The sequence below is a fragment of the Budorcas taxicolor genome, chromosome 6 (assembly GCF_023091745.1).
Source record: "Budorcas taxicolor isolate Tak-1 chromosome 6, Takin1.1, whole genome shotgun sequence".
In the NCBI taxonomy this organism is placed as follows: Eukaryota; Metazoa; Chordata; class Mammalia; order Artiodactyla; family Bovidae; genus Budorcas; species Budorcas taxicolor.
In genome coordinates, this window is record NC_068915.1 from 3895471 (window position 1) to 3914197 (window position 18727).

Genomic DNA, 18727 nt, shown 5'->3' on the forward strand with positions numbered 1-18727 from the left:
CTCAAGATTGTTAGCACTGAATAAATACCTTTTTAATAGTTATATACACAAATATACAACTTTGTGAACTTTAATTGGCCGCTCTCTTCTTTTTTCTTTTCTTCACTGGCTTTTTACTTGGTGCTTTTACTTGTGTTGCACTGATGGTCTGTGTTCTGTGAACAAAGTAAATTAACGTTTCAACAGTATTAGTACTATGAGCTGATTCCACAAATGGTTTTTACCAACCTTACTTCCTACACTGCCCCCTACTTTGGTGATCCAAACTACTTTTTCCAGTAGGCTGGATATTTACCAACTATGGCAGAAGAATACTGTAACCTTGAAAGGCACCCATGCAGATTTATAGAGAAACCACAGAAAGAAGATCTGGATTGCTAATGAAAAAGGTGTCTGTTGAGAGGGTAAGATGACAATAAACCAGAGAGCAAGCCTCTAAAGAGTCCTGAGTATACATTTGAAATAAATGAGAAATTTGTTACCTTATTTTCTTTGGATTCTTATCTGGTTCTAAAATGATCATTTCTTCTTCTTCACTGTCTGAGAGCACTATAGGGGCATCTTTAAGAAAATGTTAGAGGAATTAGATTTCAGATAGAAGAGGCCCAGTCATTTTGGCTGGAGGCTTACAGATCTGTTTGGTTCTTCTCTTCCCTGAGTTTATTCATTGGAGCTCTGAAAAACCATGTGTGCTGCTTTCACAGAAAAGTTAGGGGGGTAAATCTATATATTTTGTAGATACAGTGCATCTTTAATAGAACTAATCTGGAAACAAGTCAATATGCCAACTCAATTCCTTGTGCTTTTTAAAAGATTTTTGCCAAACTCCTCCAGAAACTGTGTCAATTTAAATTCCAAAAAACAGTATATGAAGAATCCATTTCCTACAAATCCATTTCCGATCCACTAAGAGTTTTCCATTTCTTCCTTTGTTAGTATGTGTGTGCTAAGTTGTGTCACTTGTGTCCGACTCTTTGCGACCCTAACGGACTTGTAGGCTCCTCTGCCCCTGGGATTCTCCAAGCAAAAAAACTGAAGTGGGTTGCCACTTCCTCCTCCAGGGGATCTTCCCCACCCAGGGATTGAATCCGTGTCTCTTAGGTCTCCTGCATTGGCAGGTGGGCCACCTATATATATAAAGGCATATATAGTTTAAAAAAAAAAGTATCAAGCTGAGTAAGGGTCCCAATCAATGGGGAATTTTTTTTTTTTTTGCCTTACAAAAAAACCCCCAGTAGGTTCTTAGTAATATTTATAGGTAATAATCTTCCTCAAAGGTAGGCAGGTATGTGCAACTATTTTCTCAGCCAGATTTAGTAACTGTCCTTTAGGTCTCTACCAACCTACTTTATGTCTATATAAATAATTCATGATAGAATTTGACTTTCCTTAAAATATCCACAGGTGAGAACCATTTCTATAGTTCTGTTGCTTTCAGGATGCCAGGAACATCTGGGACTACCACTGTTCATGCACATTTAGAATGTTGTGGGTTCTCATACAGCTCTGTTATGGTAGCCCCATGTGGCTACTTAACTGTATCAATTAAAATTCAGTATTCAGTTACACAAGCCACATTTCACTGCTCAACAGCACTGGCCTAGAGGCTACTATGCTGGACAGCGTAGACAGAACATTTGTAACACTGCAGAAAGTTGTATGGACAGCACTATTCTAATACACGTATGACACTTCCTTTTTATATTTGAGGCTTCCCAGCTGACTCAGTGGTAAAGAACCCGCCTGCCAATGCAGGAGAGGGGGGTTTGATCCCTGGGATGGGAAGACTGCCTGGAAGAGGAAATGGCAACCTGCTCCAGTATTCTTGCCTGGGAAATCCCACAGAGCCTGGCGGGCTATACTCAGTGGGGTCGTTAAGAGTCAGAGGCAACTTGGTGACTGAGCATGCACTAAAAACTATACAAAGAAAAAACAGCGTGCACGAATGAGGTTTAAGAAACTTATCCTTTTACAACTGCCCTGGATATATAATCAAAAGAAAAAAAAACCTTTTATGCCACTCTCCTCACATATCAAAGAATACCACTGTTCTACAAAGTATATTCTTAGAAAAGAACTAGGAGTTAACATTGCAGTTAGCCTCAACAGTTGAAATTTAAATCAACATTTAGTCCCTCTAAATAAGTAACTGCTAATATAGAAATAAGATTTCTAAGATATATATGAGTGTGTGTGTATATATATATATATATATATACACACACACACATTACATACAGCCATAAAGTATCACATACCTTGGCTTCCAATATGAGAGACTTCTACTCCTGTGTCCATTTTCATACCATCAAGAATGATAGCTTCATCACTGCCACCCTCATCCTCGTCTTCCTTCTCAGAGTCTTCAAGATGACCCCAGGAGTTTTCTATTCCCTCTCCAATTTGGGCGGTCCCAGGAGTCCACAGCACAGGTTTAGAAACACTTGGCAAGTTAAGAAAACTGAATAACAAATATACTGCTATTTGATGCAGTGTTGAAAACAATTAGAATATAAGTTCTCTTCTGTTAAGTCTGAAGTTCACCTCAAATTATTAGAAAAAAAATTATTAACGGCTATACTATGGATGGCTGAACAATGAAGAAAAAATATAATTCAGGTTAAGATTTTATGGACAGAATGGGTGACAAATATCAAGACACACACACTGGCTTGGAACATTTCAGTTGTAGTAATAAATTTGGTGAATGAATCAACTTTAAGAACAATGTAATGATGTATATATAGGGTTTGACTATGTCACTGAGATTCAAGAATTTTTCCAAAGGAAAATAAAACACTAAAAGTTGTTAAAATATAAAATTTTCTGATTTCTGAGAAGAGAAGTTGGAAGAGAAGGTAGATGTTACACCATCAATTTACCTCATCACTCTTGTCTTGTAAATGTTTTTTTCTAACTGTTTTCAGAAAACAAATTTCAGTATGCACGTACTTCACACAGCCCTAATCATGCCACAAGTATTATAAATCTTATTTTTACTGGAAAAAAAAAAATCACCCAGTAAAGATACACTTCTGAAGGAGGTTCAGCTTCAGAAATGATTTCTTCTGCTTTCTCTTCTACATCGGAGGTATCAATAGGGGCCTTTTCCATTTTAAATGCTGTAATCCTTTGATTTGCCATAGATTCTGCAAAGCCAAACTTTCCACCTTCTTTCCTATGTGGATTTTTTTAGGGAGTGGGGAGGGAAAGGGAGAATGAGATGGAAGAGAAGACAGGAAGGAAAAAAAAGTTAACTATTTTATCCTTATGATAGATGAGAGACACTGGATGAGAAATCATTTGACTAACTTAATCTAACCCATTTATTTGGCCTATCAAGAGAGATAATAGAAAGCTACTATAATTAACCATTTATTAAACCACATGCCAAGCATGTGCTATGTGCTTGAGGTATATTATTCTCCAAACCTCAAACCAGCCCCACCCGGTAGGCAGTAAGCTCCCAGACCACAGCAGACACTGAAGTGCCAAGACAAACTATCACTTAACATCACAGAATAAGAAGAGATGGGGATCAACCCTAGCTTGTGTTCTGTTAGTATAAGTTACCAGATTCTCTTTTTCCTAAGAAAATGTTATTTAAAAAAAAAAAAAGAAAAGCATTGTGTGGCTTTTCAGTACAGATTATGCTTAAACGAAATCCAATACAATAAACAGTTTGATCAACTTTCAAAAACATTAAGTACTATATTCAACTGAGACTATTAGATAAGGAAAGATTTGAATGTAAAAACTGTATGGTTATGCTTGTGCAAGAAAAGTCATTAACAGAAAAATTTATAACAAGACCATTCAATTCTAAAAAAAAATAAACTTACCTAACTTTCTGGTCGTTCTCCAAAGCTTTCTGTATTAGCTCTGTAATTTCCACTACTTTCACACCAGCTATTTTACTACATCTCAAAACCTATTTATAAAAGTGAATGCTATTATTTATAGACAACAAATCAAAGAGTTTTCTTTAGCAAAACTAAAAACATAAGATTAGTTTTACCTTTGCAATTTAAGCCTTACTTTTTTTTCAAATTAGAAAATAATACAATATAAAAACACAAATTAAGGCAAGATGTAAGAGACTTTTAATTAAGTGAAGTGACCCAAAAACTTTTCTATGACAATGTAAGATACCACTAAAAAGGCCACACATACACTCACTTCCTTTCTGTGAGTGATCCCTATCTCTGCTCAAGACAGAGCCGCAAAGTGTCCCATCAGAAGCTTTCATAAAGCAGATTCCCAGGCCTCAGGGACCAGTGGATCAGAATCTCTGGAAATAACATTTACTGTATACTTAATTTATGCTACACAGTTCAAAAGTATCCATATTGATCCTTACATTCTCCTAACAAGAAGGTGCTGACAGTAAGATTACTTCCTATTTTACAGATAAAGAGACTGAAGCACAAAAAGATGAATTAATCTGCCGAAGGTCAGTTAGTGTAAAGGCAGAGCTGGAATTCCAACCAAGTAGCCTTGTGCTCCTAACCAGCTGCACCATGTGCTACGTGGCAATCTATTTTCTAAAAGCCCCCACGTGAACCTTATATGCAGCTGGATTTGAGAATTTCTGCCCACTGTACCCAAATCTCAAAAGTAAAATTTATACCTAAATCTACTTTACGACACTTAAAAAAAAAAAACAGGGATATAAACCCCTTTCCTCACTGGGAAGAAGAGTATTCCTCTATGTCGAGGGGCTTAGACTGGGGAGCGCCACACACAGGGGAGGAAGGGAGGAAGGACCCCTTGTAGCATAAGGACAACAGAGCATAAGGACAGTCATGGAACCAGAGTCTAACAGAGCCTAGGATCAATCACGGAAAGTACCTGTTGGATTTTAGGCAAAAATCAAGAAAAAGCTTCTAAAAACATGAGACCTATTCTTAATGGAACATCAATCAAAATACTGACTTGATCTTTTAGCAGCATTATCCCACCACTGGACTGGATGGTACAAATCTCTCGATGCTTATTCATGGCAATCACCAGCAAGCCATCCATTACACGTTCTTCTCGTTCACTGGGATCCACCAATAAATATGTTCTGAAATGAATGTTAAGTTTACCTGAACAAATGTGACACTGAGTGCTTGTCAATTTTCCTAAATTGGATAATTGCTTTACCCTACTGTGTTGGTTTCTACCATTTATCAACCATCTATCAGCCATAGGTATGCCTATGTCCCCTCCCTCCCACCTCCCAGCCCATCCCACCCCTCTAGATTGTCAGAGCGCCAGATCTGAGCTCCCTGCGTCACACAGGGAGTGTCCACTGGCTGTCTAATTTTACGTATGGTTATGTTTCAAAGCCACTCTCAATTTATTCCCTCCTCCTTCCCTGCGTCCACAAGTCTGTTGTGTGTCTGCATCTCCATTACTCCACTGCAAATAGGTTCATCAGTACCATCTTTCTAGATTCCATATGTATGTGTTAATATATATTTGCCATTCTCTGACTTAGTTCACCCTGTATAATAGGCTCTAGGTTCATCCACCTCATTAGCACTGAGTTAAATGTTTTTCCTTTTTATGACTGAGTACCATTCCACTGTGCATATGTACCACAGCCTCTTTATCCATTCATCTGTCAATAATCATCCAGGTTGCTTCCATGTCCCGGCTATTGGAAATAGTGCTGTGATGACACTGGAGTACATAATGTCTTTTTCAATTATAGTTTTCTCAGGGTATAAATATATATAAATAAATACATATATATATATATATATATATATATATATATATATGCGCCCAGTAGTGGGATTGCTGGGTTATGTGGTGGTTTTATTCCTCATTTTTTAAGGAAATTCCATACTACAGTAGTTGTATCAATTTGCATTCCCACCAACAGTGCAAAAGGGTTCCCTTTTCTCCATACCTTTTCCAGCACTTATTGTCTTTAGATTTTTTCATGATGGCCATTCTGACTGGTGTGAGGTGATACCTCACTGTAGTTTTGATTTTCATTTCTCTGGTAATGAGTGATGTTGAGCATCTTTTCATGGGTTTATACACTATGTGTATAGTCATGGGCAATGTTGAGCATCTTTTTTTATGTGTTTATATGCCATGTGTATGTCTTCTTTGGAGAAACATCTGTTTAGATTTTCTGCCAATGTTTTGATTGTTGTTTGTTTTCTGGTATTGAGCTGAATGCTGCTGCTGCTGCTGCTAAGTCACTTCAGTCATGTCCAACTCTGTGCAACCCCATAGATGGCAGCCCACCAGGCTGCCTGGGAGTCCCTGGGATTCTCCAGGCAAGAACAGTGGAGTGGGTTGCCATTTCCTTCTCCAATGCATGAAAGTGAAAAATGAAAGTGAAGTCACTCAGTTGTGTCCAACTCTTCACAACCCCAAGGACTGCAGCCCACCAGGCTCCTTCGTCCATGGGATTTTCCAGGCAAGAGTCCTGGAGTGGGGTGCCACTGCCTTCTCCATTGAGCTGAATGAGCTGCTTGTATATTCTGGAAATTAATCATTTGTCGGGTTTGCTACTATTTCTCCCATTCTGTGTCAGTTTTAAGATAATGGATATTTTAAAAAGATTTGTTATTGTTCAGCCAAGTCATGTCTGACATGAGCTGTAGCCCGCCCAGCTCCTCTGTTCATGGGGTTTCCCAGGCAAGGATACTGGAATGGGTTACCATTTCCTACTCCAGGGAAAACTTCTCAACCCAGGGACTGAACCCACATCTCCTGCACTGCAGGCACCTTCTTTAACACTGATCCACTCCGCCTATCAATGCAGGAGGCATGGGTTCAATCCCTGGGTCAGGAAGAATTAGGAAGATCCCCTGGAGAAGGAAATGGCAACTCACTTCAGTATCTGTGCCTGAAAAATCCCATGGACAGAGAAGTATCAATTTAATCACATCATTTTTAAAAGACAGCACTATAATAACATCAAGAGAGTGTATGCAGGTCTGAGCCTATGAATTTGAGTCACTTCAATGTAAAGAGACAACAGAATTATTAAAACATTAATTTGGTTAATTTTAAAGCTTCCCTAATATTCTGTACTTTGAAATTCTTTCAGATTCTGCTTATGGCTCATTAAAAAAATGCAAAATATCTAAGGAATAATTTTTAAGATACTGATTACATATTAAAATAATATTTTAGATATACTAAGTAAAATAAACTATATCAAAATTAATTTTACCCTTTTAATGTGGCTACTAAAACTACATATATGGCTTATGTAGTAACTCTACTGCACAGTGCTATTTCCCTCTAATAAAATTCAGTGACTGAAAGATGAAAGCTTTTCTCCAATTCTCAGTTATAAAATTGCTAAAATATTTATACCTTTGTTTCTAAAGAGACTTAAGGCTCAGGTTTTCATTTAAAGGCACATAAACACCATTTAAAGGACCTAAGATTTCAGGTTTTCTGTTGTAGGAGGAGTTAGCAGTGAGTTGTGAAGAAACTGCTGGAGAGCTAAAGGAACCTAGATTTTTACCCATCTGTGAACCATTCCCCCTTGTGACTTGCTCTTATCCTATAACTATTCCATGCTCTTCAAATATACTCCAAAGTCTTCTTCCATGAACCCACAGTCTCATCCACGCTCCAATTAGAGCCGAATATCTAAGGAAGATACACTAACATGTTGTGGTAAACTCATAAATTTCTAAGTAATCCATGAAAAGAAAAATGTCAAGTCTCTTCGTTAAAGGAGAGTTTATCACTTCTATTGAGGAAATTCTCAGTACTGAGCGTTTGTCAACTAATGCTCTTAAAAAGAAAGAAAAGAACTATAAAGTACTTTAGTATTAAAGGAAGGATTTGTTCATTTGCCTATGGCATGTTTGAGTGGAACAAAAAATTTCTAGCTTCATTAATAATTTTGGCCATGATGAGGATGAGACTTACCCTTGCTGGAAGAAGGCAAAACTGACACAAATGGGCATGTGATGGATGCTCAATGGTACAGGATCACGTTCTTCAAGTGTATACTGTTTGAAAATAAGTTTCAATAATTACAGTCCCTAAGTTATAAACATATAAAAAATCACTTTGTATATCAAATATTAAGGTAAAAGATGAAATCCCTTTAATCCTGAGTACCTAAATAACTTCTTTTGCAATTACCTGTTTGACTTTGCCATTCACCTTTCTTATAACTTTATGTATTTGTCAAAAAGGTTTATTGAGGTATAATTTACATACCATAAAGTCCACTAATTGTTAATAAATAATCCACTTTCTAGTAAATATATCAGTTCAGTTCAATTCAGTTGCTCAGTTGTGTCCGACTCTTTGTGACCCCATGGACTGCAGCACGCCAGGACTCCCTATCCATCACCAACTTGAGGAGTTTACCCAAACTCATGTCCACTGAGTCGGTGATGCGATCCAGCCATCTCATCCTCTCTCGTCCCCTTCTCCCACCTTCAATCTTTCCCAGCATCAGGGTCTTTTCCAGTGAGTCAGTTCTACGTATCATGTGGCCAAAGTATTGGAGCTTCAACTTCAACATCATAGTTGTGTAATTATCACCACAATCCAGTTTTTTTTCAAACATTCTCATTACTCACCTCAAATCTCTTTAGCATGTCTGAAGTTGATCACCCTCACTCCCAAGTCAAAGCAACCACTGATTTGTCTCTAGAAATCTGCCTTTTCTGGGCATTTTATGTAAGTGGAATCAATTTTCCATCTCCTGCATCTGCCTCCTTTCAGCTGAGCCTGTTTCATCCACCTTAAAGTATACATGACATCAGCAGCTTGGTCCTTTTTGCTATGAAATAATATTCCACTGTGTAGATATACTACACTTTGCTTTCCCATTCACTAGTTGATGAACATTTGGATAGTTTCCAGTTTTTGGCTATAGCAAACAATGCTGCTATGAACATTCATATAGAAGTCTTTAAGTGAATGTATACTTTCATTCTCTTTGAGTACACTCTTAGGGATAGAATTGGTGGGCTGTATTAAGCTTACACTTAACTTAAGAAACTGCCAAACTCTTCCAACATGGCTGTACCACTTTACCACCATCAATATTGAGTATCTTTTTTGATGAATAATTAATTTACTTAGTTTGGGCTGTGCTGGGTCTTTGTTGCTGCATGGGCTTTTCAGGGCTTACTCTCCGGTTATGTGGGCTGCTCGCTGTGGTGGCTTCTCATGTTGCAGAGCACAGGCTCTAGGCGAGTAAGCATCAGTAGCTGCAGCGCGTGGGCTCAGCAGTTGCAGCTTATTGGCCCCAGAGCGCTGGCTCAGTGTCTGCAGCTCAGGGGCTGAGGTGCTCCGTGGCCTGTGAGCTCTTCCTGGATCAGGGATTGAACCTGTGTCTCCTGCACTGGCAGGCGGATTCTTCATCACCCAGCCACGAGGCAAGTCCTGTACAGTATTTTTTAATAAGTGTCTTTTTTGCCTACTAATCAGACTATACTTTCTTATTTCCTTATACCAACTCCCTTCTCTAAAGGAACATCTCCACTGTTAACAAAACTTTGTCTACATCTCTGTCTTTCAAGAGTCTGCTGCTGCTGCTAAGTCACTTCAGTCGTGTCCAACTCTGTGCGACCCCATAGACGGCAGCCCACCAGGCTCCCCCGTCCCTGGGATTCTGCAAGCAAGAAAAATGGAGTGGGTTGCCATTTCCTTCTCCAATGCATGAAAGTGAAAAGCGAAAGAGTCTGTTCCAACTTAATTCCTAAAAATAGCATCATGAATGACAGCTTAGAGAATCTGGGCATCTGATGTTTCCTTTTGTAAATTCAAAAATCAAACCATCACCACTGTGCACTTCCACTATCCTAGCACATAATTTATATAAATTGAAATTGAGATACTCTGTACACACCAAAAAGGACAATGGAAATAGTGTAAGTCCATGGTTTTCAAAATGTGATCCTTATACCACCACTATCAGTATCACCTGGGAATGCTGTTAGAAGTACAAAGTCATACATCCTATCCCCATCCTACTCTGAGGATGGACACTAGCAATATGTTTTAACAATCTTTCCAGGAGTTTCTGATGGCTTTTGCCACAGAATAAGAATAAGACAAAGCATCTCCCTGTGAAAATACTGAAAACTGTATATTTCTCACACACCCCCTAAGCAAAAGCCAACCACTTTATCTAATGCTCAATCCAATCTAGTTCTATTCTAAAATATCAAGATAGCCTGTACTTCTATCGACAAAACTTCTGTATAGGAGATTTAAGAGATTTCAAGGGCAATTATGAGCACATGTAGTTTTTGCCTTGTGAACAAATTTTAGAACATATCTAACTGCCATTTACAACAAAACTTCATTTAAAACAAGTTGTCCTGCACGTCATTCATTCTTAAGAAGGAGCCTGGCTCACATCATGGGAGCTTACCAATGTTACTGCATCTCCTTGGACAGAGACATCAGGCCTTCGGAAGTGACATAAGGCTACAATTGCAGCAATGCTGGCAGCATCGATAATATTTCCATCATGATTTAATAAATGTAGGTCCACGCGTATTTGCCAAACCTAAATGTGAATTTAAAACAAAAATAAATCCTAACTGGTCACAAGCACACTTTATTTGTAAGGAAAGATAACACTGTGTGCAAATTTTTCTCTTGCTGTTAAAACATGCCTTTATTCCTTCCAATGTACCAGTAAAAACATATTTAGAAAAATATTAATCCAGACCAACACCTGAAATACCAATAGTTCACCTTTCTATGAGTCATTTGACAACAGTAAAATATATACTCCAACTGAACAGAACCACTCTTATGTTTAGTACTAAGATTTCCCTAACTTCCAAGACTAATGTATTTTTATTGTCTCCGAACTTAAAAAACTCAAACACTTAGGTTCCTGGACAATACTTATGATAACCTTACAAGTAAAGGAAGTATAATATTCAAGTATGTGATGTGGAAAGATTAAAGTGACTTCTCTGAAGCCAAAAAGATGGTTAAAATACCCTAATCAAGAATAAAGTTTTAATATTATTAAGCAGCACAATATGTTGACAGTAATATTTCCAATGTCAGACTACCAGTGACTCACTATGAGGCCCTGTGTAGGTCAATGAACTTATCCAAATGAAGGATTTAATCAGTTCTTTAGTTCTTCATCCATAAAAAAGGAGAATATTACCTGCTTCCATCAACTCACTTATAACATAAGAAAGAGACATGAGAATATGTAAAAACCACAAGTTCTTTGAATAAAGAATTTGTATGCAAATCTAAGCTACTATTTTCACCAATGTTTTTTGTCCCTCCAAAGAGAGATTCTATAGAAAGTTCTATAGACAGCACTCTGTAACATCTGAAGTGAACCAGAATAAAACTGAATTAACTGAAGCTCTGGGAATAAAAGCATAGGTAGAGAGATCCACAAATCAACAGCACTTATCCCAAGATTAAGAATTTTGGGTATACTGCCCACCTTTTCACCAGCAACAACACAGAGAGATTCAGTGTCTATACACTTCGAATTTCTTAGACATCTTTCCAAGAGGCGATTCAACTTCACCAAGAGATCTGACTGCCTGTGAAAATAGGAATGGGCTAATGTCATGAAATGTAACACCAGGCATTAAAACAATAGCTCATCCCTGTTAGGCTTTCCTCTGGTTAAAGCAGTTTTTTAAAAAAAAAAAAAGATTTAAATACCTGCCAGGTTCAAAAGCTGGGGCAGCCATCTGCGAGAGTTCAAGGTTAAAAAAAAGAATACCTTCTGTTGCCCTATTGAGTTTTGGAGAAACAAGTTCACAGGAAACCTGTCCAAGAACTCTGCAAAAATAAAGTGCAAATCTGTTAACTAAATGTTCAGTATGATATATCCCTATGGTTGAAGTTACACACAAAGTACAGTAGTAGAATATATACAGAAATAAAACATATATTGGTATGCACCAAAACATTTATTACAATATTTACTATTCCACAGATTTTTAAGCATCAATGACCATTACTCCTCTTTTCACAAATATTTAGTGATACAATCGGACATGCAACCTTGAGACATCTTAAGTTTTCATATGGCATAGTTCACCAACATTATCTGACCAATATCTCCACAACTTCCAAATGAACATTAAAAATCAAATTCTCACGTCACTCAGGAAAAGAAGGAAAGCAGGCCTTTCTCAATGACAACAAATGTCTAAGGAATAAATTCAGTGCAATCACTGCTGGCTGCATATATGATTCACAGAGATCAGAAACAACTATGTGTGGCTCGTGTCGACAGAAAATATATTTATGATTAAAAATGTAAAGTGTAGTTATAAAACTAAAGTCCTACATTAAAGAAAATATACTTATTTTGGGCAGCTAAACAAAGTACTGTTCAGACTTCTTATGCTTTGTAAACTGAGCCAATAAAGTTCTTTTAAATTTCTATTGAGCTTATACCTAATTTGAATTGTTACCTTGTTTTCCCAAGCTCCACAATGCAGCACCCATAATCTGTTCCAAATGAAATCTTGATGTTCCTGTAATCATAGGTTTGTCTGCCATCCAGCCGCTGTAAGCAGAACATTCATTCGTTTATTCCTAATACAAATATCTATCACTCTTTGCTAGGCAGGCCCCGGGCTAAGAACTTAGCGGTAAGTGTGATACTAACTACTCCACATGGGAGAGTGGAAACTAGGTGCCCGGGTACTGACAGTCGCTGGCATGACCCGAACCTTGAAAAGACCCCACCTGAGCCAAATAAATACTGGGGGCTTGGGGAAGCACTGGCGGCTACTCCTGGGGCTCCCCGGGCCTACGAGAGCTAAGTCCAAGCATCCAGGCCGGAAGGCTGCGAGCCGCCTGCAACCGAACCGCTGACGCAGCGCTAATTCCTAGTTTACCTTCTTCTCTTCAATGGCGCGGAGTAGAAAGCGGCGCTCGCAGTTTGACAGTGGCGTTTCCTTCATACTGTCAAATCAGGAGACCAACAAGTACTGGAATTCGCAGGGAAAACAGAACTCGAACCTCTTCACGCGCGCCCAGCTCGCACCGCGGCGCAGAGGATTGACGTCATCAAAGCGCGGTGGCTGAAGCTGAGAAAGCAGAGGCTAGCGGGGCGTCGCTAGTGCGCAAGCTCAAAGCAAAGCTACGCCTTCCTGACTGAACTCGCCCTGCTGTGAAGCGAAAGGAGGCAAAACTCAGAGAAAACCGGAAAGATCTGTTTCTTTTATTACAAAGTAAGCAGAATAGGCGGAGAAGGCAGTGGCACCCCACTCCAGTACTCTGGCCTGGAAAATCCCATGGACGGAGGAGCCTGGTAGGCTGCAGTCCATGGGGTCACGAAGAGTCGGACGCGACTGAGAGACTTCACTTTCACTTCTCACTTTCATGCGTTGGAGAAGGAACTGGCAACCCACTCCAGTGTTCTTGCCTGGAGAATCCTAAGGATGAGGGAGCCTGGTGGGCTGCCGTCCATGGGGTCGCACAGAGTCGGACACGACTGAAGCGACTTAGCAGCAGCAGCAGCAGCAGCAAGCGAGAAAAGGACCCCGACAAAACCACCACTGATAGAAATTAGTATCAGTAGAGCACTCTCACACTTCTACACTTCTATCTTCAGTTCTAGCGGAGTAGACTAGACGGTATTATTGGTACTTTACAGATGAGGAGGTTGAGATGTGGCTACTAAAAAGCTGCAGAGGCAGAGTTTGCTACACATTCATTGGAGAAACACTAGAATTGGAGAAACGCCGTTAAGTGAAGAGTTGGGGACGGAAGAAATTTGAGATGGTGAATTAAGGTACTACCGGCTGACCGTGTAACCTCGTAAGCCTTGAAAAGCTGACAAGAATTGAGAATATTCGCAGTTTGTAACTGATCGTGTTATACCTACCACTGACTGAAAATTTTCTGTTTATTTCTTACAGTCTCCCCAGTTATTTTAAGGTATTAACCTCCTTTTATAGCAGGCGTAGAGGACTTTTTAGTGTGTTCGTCTGCCAACCACTTGGCTTTTGGGGAGAGACAGAATCAAGAAGTACAGATCTTCCTCCACTTAGGGTAGAGTTATGTGCAGATAAAGCCATGTTAAGTCAAAAATATATTAATACACCTAACCTAAGAATGTCATGGGTTAGCCCAGCCTGGCTTAAACTTGCTCAGAACACCTACATTAGCCTACAGTTGTGCAAAGTCATCCAACACAAAGACTACTTTATAATAAAGTGTTAAATATTACGTGCAATTTACTGAATATTGTCCTGAATGTGAAAAGCAGAATAGATTTATGGGTACAAAACGGTTGTATCAGTTGTTTGTTGGTGGTTTAGTCACTAAGTCTTGTCCAACTCCTGTGACCCCATGGACAGTAGCCAGCCAAACTCATCTGTCTGTGGGATTTCCCAGGCAAGAAAACGAGTGGGTTGCCATTTCGTTTTTCAGGGGATTTTCCTGACCCAAGAATCAAACCCAGGATTTCCTTCATTTCAGGTGGACTCCTGGATGGCTAAGGGAGCGGTGGTTGCTACCAGTATTCGACATGACCATAGAGTATCCGACTACATATCCATTGCCTGGGGAAAGATGAAAACTTGTAAGTATGGTTTCTACATATTGCTTTCAAGCCATGGAAAAATGGAAAGTGGAACCATTGTACTCCAGGACCGTCTCTAGTTAAAAGCAGGAATTAATTCCACACTAAGCCCAGATTCTGACTCTGCCCTTTAATTTTTCTGTGACCTTCACCAATGTAGCCTGTATATTTCACTTTTATTCATCTGCAAAATAGCAATGATAAATTTATTGATTATGAGTAAAATAGGTTAGCACATGTCAAATGCTTAGAACAGGGCCTGGCTTGGGATTGGGCCCTGAATAATAGTATTCGCATATTATTGTTGTTTTATTTGCTTTAGTAATTGGCAATGTAACTCCTACACAGGCTCCATTCCACTTCTATCTCTTCTCAAGTGTGTTTTCCTAACAGTGATGCATTATAGTCTCAATTTATACCACTTGTAATAGGTGTACTCAATTAATTACTTCTATTACTTGTGAGAGCTTCTTGTGTCCTAAGAAAAATTCAAGAGCTGGGATAACAGGGTGGACAAGCTCCTGACCCTTAAAAAACTGTATATTCTCTTTGGAGGAGATAAACAATTAAAACATACACAAATAAAACAGTTTCACATACTAAATGTTATCTGAGAAGTCTATTTTAATAGAGCTAGGTGCTGGAAGAGGTCACTAGGTAGAGGTGACATCTGAGTTAAGTAAATCATTCATGATGAGAAGGCTCAGCCAGAATATCATCTGCAGGAGAGAAAAAGTCTTTCAAGAAGAAGGACCCATGTGAACCAAGACTGAGGTAAGGAAGAGCTTGACATTGTCTGAAGACAGAAATTGTGAAGAAGGGAATTGAACAGATCTTATATCTACATATTCAGACAGCTGACTGATTTTTTAAAAGGGGCAAGGCAATTGCAGGATATAGGTCATTTAAGTTCTTTAACAACACAATTCATGTTTATAGCTTTGCAACAGAACTCCTAGCTACTAAGTTTATCATTTAAATCTTTGGGTTATTTTAGTGGGCATTTGGTAATTTCTCTTTCTTGTCAGAAAGGATATAGGCCTTTACTGAAATAGTCTGTCCTTTCCTGGAAAACAACTTGGTGGTAGAAAAAGAATGGACTTTGACTTCAGATGAACTTCAGATCAAATGGACTCTAGGTGAATTAAATAATCTTCAGCTTCTGTGTCTTTAGGTTGGAAACAATTGCTTTGTGTTAAGTGGTCTGAATGAAAGCCTCTGACATGTTTTTGACATAATAGCTATTCAAATTGTTAGTTTCCTTCCTTTTTTGATTTGGCAAGGCTTTTCATGAAACTGCCCCAATACACCATGTCTGATCGCTATTCTGAGATTGCTGCTTGAATACTTTGCCTATGTTTGCCTACCTTTCCCCTGTGCCCCTTCCACTTTTATATCATTTCCATCATTCCTTCCTTCTTTAGTATTATAGGATTGTAATTTTATCACTTGAGCATTTGCCTTTTATTGGAGTCAATCCAAAGGTGTATAAGCCATTTCCACTCCCATCTACATACTATTATGAAATATATTTACTTCATAACCTTGTTTTTAGTAAGAAATTTTTGAAATGCCCCAGGAATATATTTGTTTGCTTTCAGGGGGAAATCCTTTTGTAATTTGAGAAGAGATTCAGATAATGTTGTACATTCTGCCCCTTAAAAAGAATCAGTTTGAGTCAGTATTTTGACCTAGATGATCCATCTAAATATAACCTGGTTTTCAACAAAATCTTTCAGTATAGATCTTCTCTCCTCTTTATTGGACATCTGTTGCTTTGTCTGATCAGCATTCTTCTGTTTCTTGGTAAAGTGCCTTTTCCTGACCCTACGTGATTCTGGTGTTATTGTTAATAGCAGGCGTGGGTGTGATCAGGCCCTGCTAATTGTAGAACCCCATCCCCTCTCTCCTCATTGACTGTACACCCAGGCTGGGCCAAAAGAATTCCTCCATCAGTCTTGAACATGTGAACTCTGAGAGAGAATAGGTCTTTCCTTCTCTAGGATTATAAACACTAAGGTTCATAAAAGTCTAGAACTATGAGGGGCCATCTTGCCACCACAGGGAGAGAACTTGTTTGAAGATATTCTCTAGAAGAGAGAGAGAAGTAGATCCTTTATGTAGAAGTAGCTTGTACCAATTTTTGGACTTCCCAGTTGTGAGTCAATACATTTGAGCTGGTCTTTTGTTAAATGTGTCCAAAAGAATACTGACCACATATACTTCTATAAGAAGTGTATAAAGATAGCCATATTGTATTAACCTTTATAGCACCCACTGAGATTGGTGGAGTACCTTGTGAAGAAGTGGACGAAAGGCCTATTTCATAGCACATCTGGTGAAAGAAACCAATGGGCAGATCTCAGAATAAACAAATGGAAACTTACACTTTATTTACTGTATAACATAATATATCTGCTATGCAATTTGCCTATATAGAAATTGGTTTTCTATAAATTATCATGGAAAGAAATAATGCAAAATGTTAAGATGATTATTTCTATATAGTGGGAGTTGAGGAAATTTTTCTTTTCCTTTTGAATTTTTTCTTCTATGAATTTCCCAAATCTTCGGTATAAGGCATGTGAGTAGCTTTTATGATCAGAAAGAGTTAAAAGCAATATCTTTTCTTGTTCTGACACATTTTATTATTTCTTTATTTAAAGGAATTTTGGCATTCAAGCATTTTATCAGAGATATTTGTTTTGCTGTTTTTCAAGATTCAAACAGGAAGCTACATGATCAACATCTGAAAAGATTTTACACCTTGACAACTCCTATAGTGTGAATGTTTGTGTCTTGCCAGATTCATATGTTGAAATCCTAATCCCCAAAGTTGATAGTGGTTGAAGGTGGGGCCTTTGGGAGATGAGGTAAGGGTGGTGCCCTCCTGAATAAAATTAGTGCCCTTATTACAGAGGTCCCACAAAAGCTCCCTGGTTCCTTCCACCATGTGAGGATACTATAGGAAGTCTGCAGCTTGAAGGAGATGGTGGCACAACCGTCAGGGTGCCATGGTGGCCACGGTGGCACACTGATTTCAGGCTTCCAGTCTCCTGAACTATGAAAACTAAATTTCTGTTGTTTATAAGCCACCCAGTCTGCAGTATTTTCATTATAGCAGCTTGAATGGATTAAGACAACAACAGTTGAACACTAATAAGTCACATGTAGTATATACTTTCCTTCCATATTTTTTACTTCATGTAATAAAAACCTTGAGCTTATCAAGTTTTGTTCTGGTTTCTGTTGAATAATTGAAAGAGTTTCTGCTTCCATTTTTATCATTCACTATGCCAGGAATCTATCTCTTCTGTTATTATTAAGCTCTTCTATATGTTCAGAGGAATTAAGTCTTCAGCTTGTCATAAATACAACAAAATGAGGGGGAAGAGATGCAGGGGACCTGTTGATTTTCAGTGCACTCAGACTACTGTAATACATGGGTAATCCTATGCCAAAGAAAATTATGCATATGGCTCTGTCTCAGGCATGTAACTGAAGTCCTTTGACTCATTCTCTTCTATAAAAATAAGATTCATACTCGTTGATAAAAATCTGTAGGAAAATACTTCTGGCTTTAAAGATTGAGGAGGGTGTGCAAACCAAGGAATGTGGGCAAGCCACTAGAAGCTGGAATAGGCAAGAAAAGGGATTTTCCTCTAGAGCCTCCTTTCCAAAATGAAAGTGGCCTTGGGGACATATTTTAGATTTCTTACCTCCAAAACTTCACTTACAAAACTGTAAGATAGTAAATGTTATGTTGCTTTGAGCCATTAAGTTTGTAATAATTTGTTAACAGCAGCAATAGGAAACTAGCATAGATTGCCAGATAAAATACAAAATGCTAATTTACAATTGAATTTCAAATACACAATAGTTTTTTGGTTTTTTGTTTGTTTAGTATGAAAGGGAAAAGTGAAAGTTTAGTTTCTCAGTCATGTCTGACTCTGCAACCCCATGGACTGTATAGCCTTCCATTCTCCAGGGGATCGTTTCGACCCAGGGATCAAACCTGGATTTTCCACACTGCAGGCAGATTTTCTACCATCTGAACCACCAGGGAAGTGAAGTGAAGTCACTCAGTCGTGTCCGACTCTTTGCAACCCCATGGACTAGCCTACCAGGCTTCTCCATCCATGGGATTCTCCAGGCAAGCATACTGGAGTGGGTTACCATTTCCTTCTCCAGGGGATC

At 38.7% G+C, this 18727-nt stretch overlaps 1 protein-coding gene across 2 annotated transcripts; it reads right to left on the reverse strand.

Annotated features, from left to right (window-relative positions):
* Positions 1-13: 13 nt before the first annotated feature.
* On the reverse strand, positions 14-12977 carry EXOSC9 (exosome component 9). Of its 2 annotated transcripts, XM_052642054.1 has the most exons (12): positions 12840-12977; positions 12411-12505; positions 11650-11769; positions 11423-11525; positions 10370-10507; positions 7900-7982; positions 4936-5068; positions 3843-3931; positions 3032-3178; positions 2259-2443; positions 483-561; positions 14-155 (listed from the first exon to the last, which is right to left on the reverse strand). In XM_052642054.1, exons 1-12 carry the CDS (start codon positions 12903-12905, stop codon positions 71-73), a joined length of 1323 nt encoding a protein of 440 aa, XP_052498014.1. In that variant the 5' UTR covers positions 12906-12977; the 3' UTR covers positions 14-70. The 2 variants fall into 2 exon arrangements, with proteins under 2 accessions (XP_052498014.1, XP_052498015.1); XM_052642055.1 differs by lacking the exon at positions 483-561.
* Between the last annotated feature and the right edge of the window lie 5750 nt (positions 12978-18727).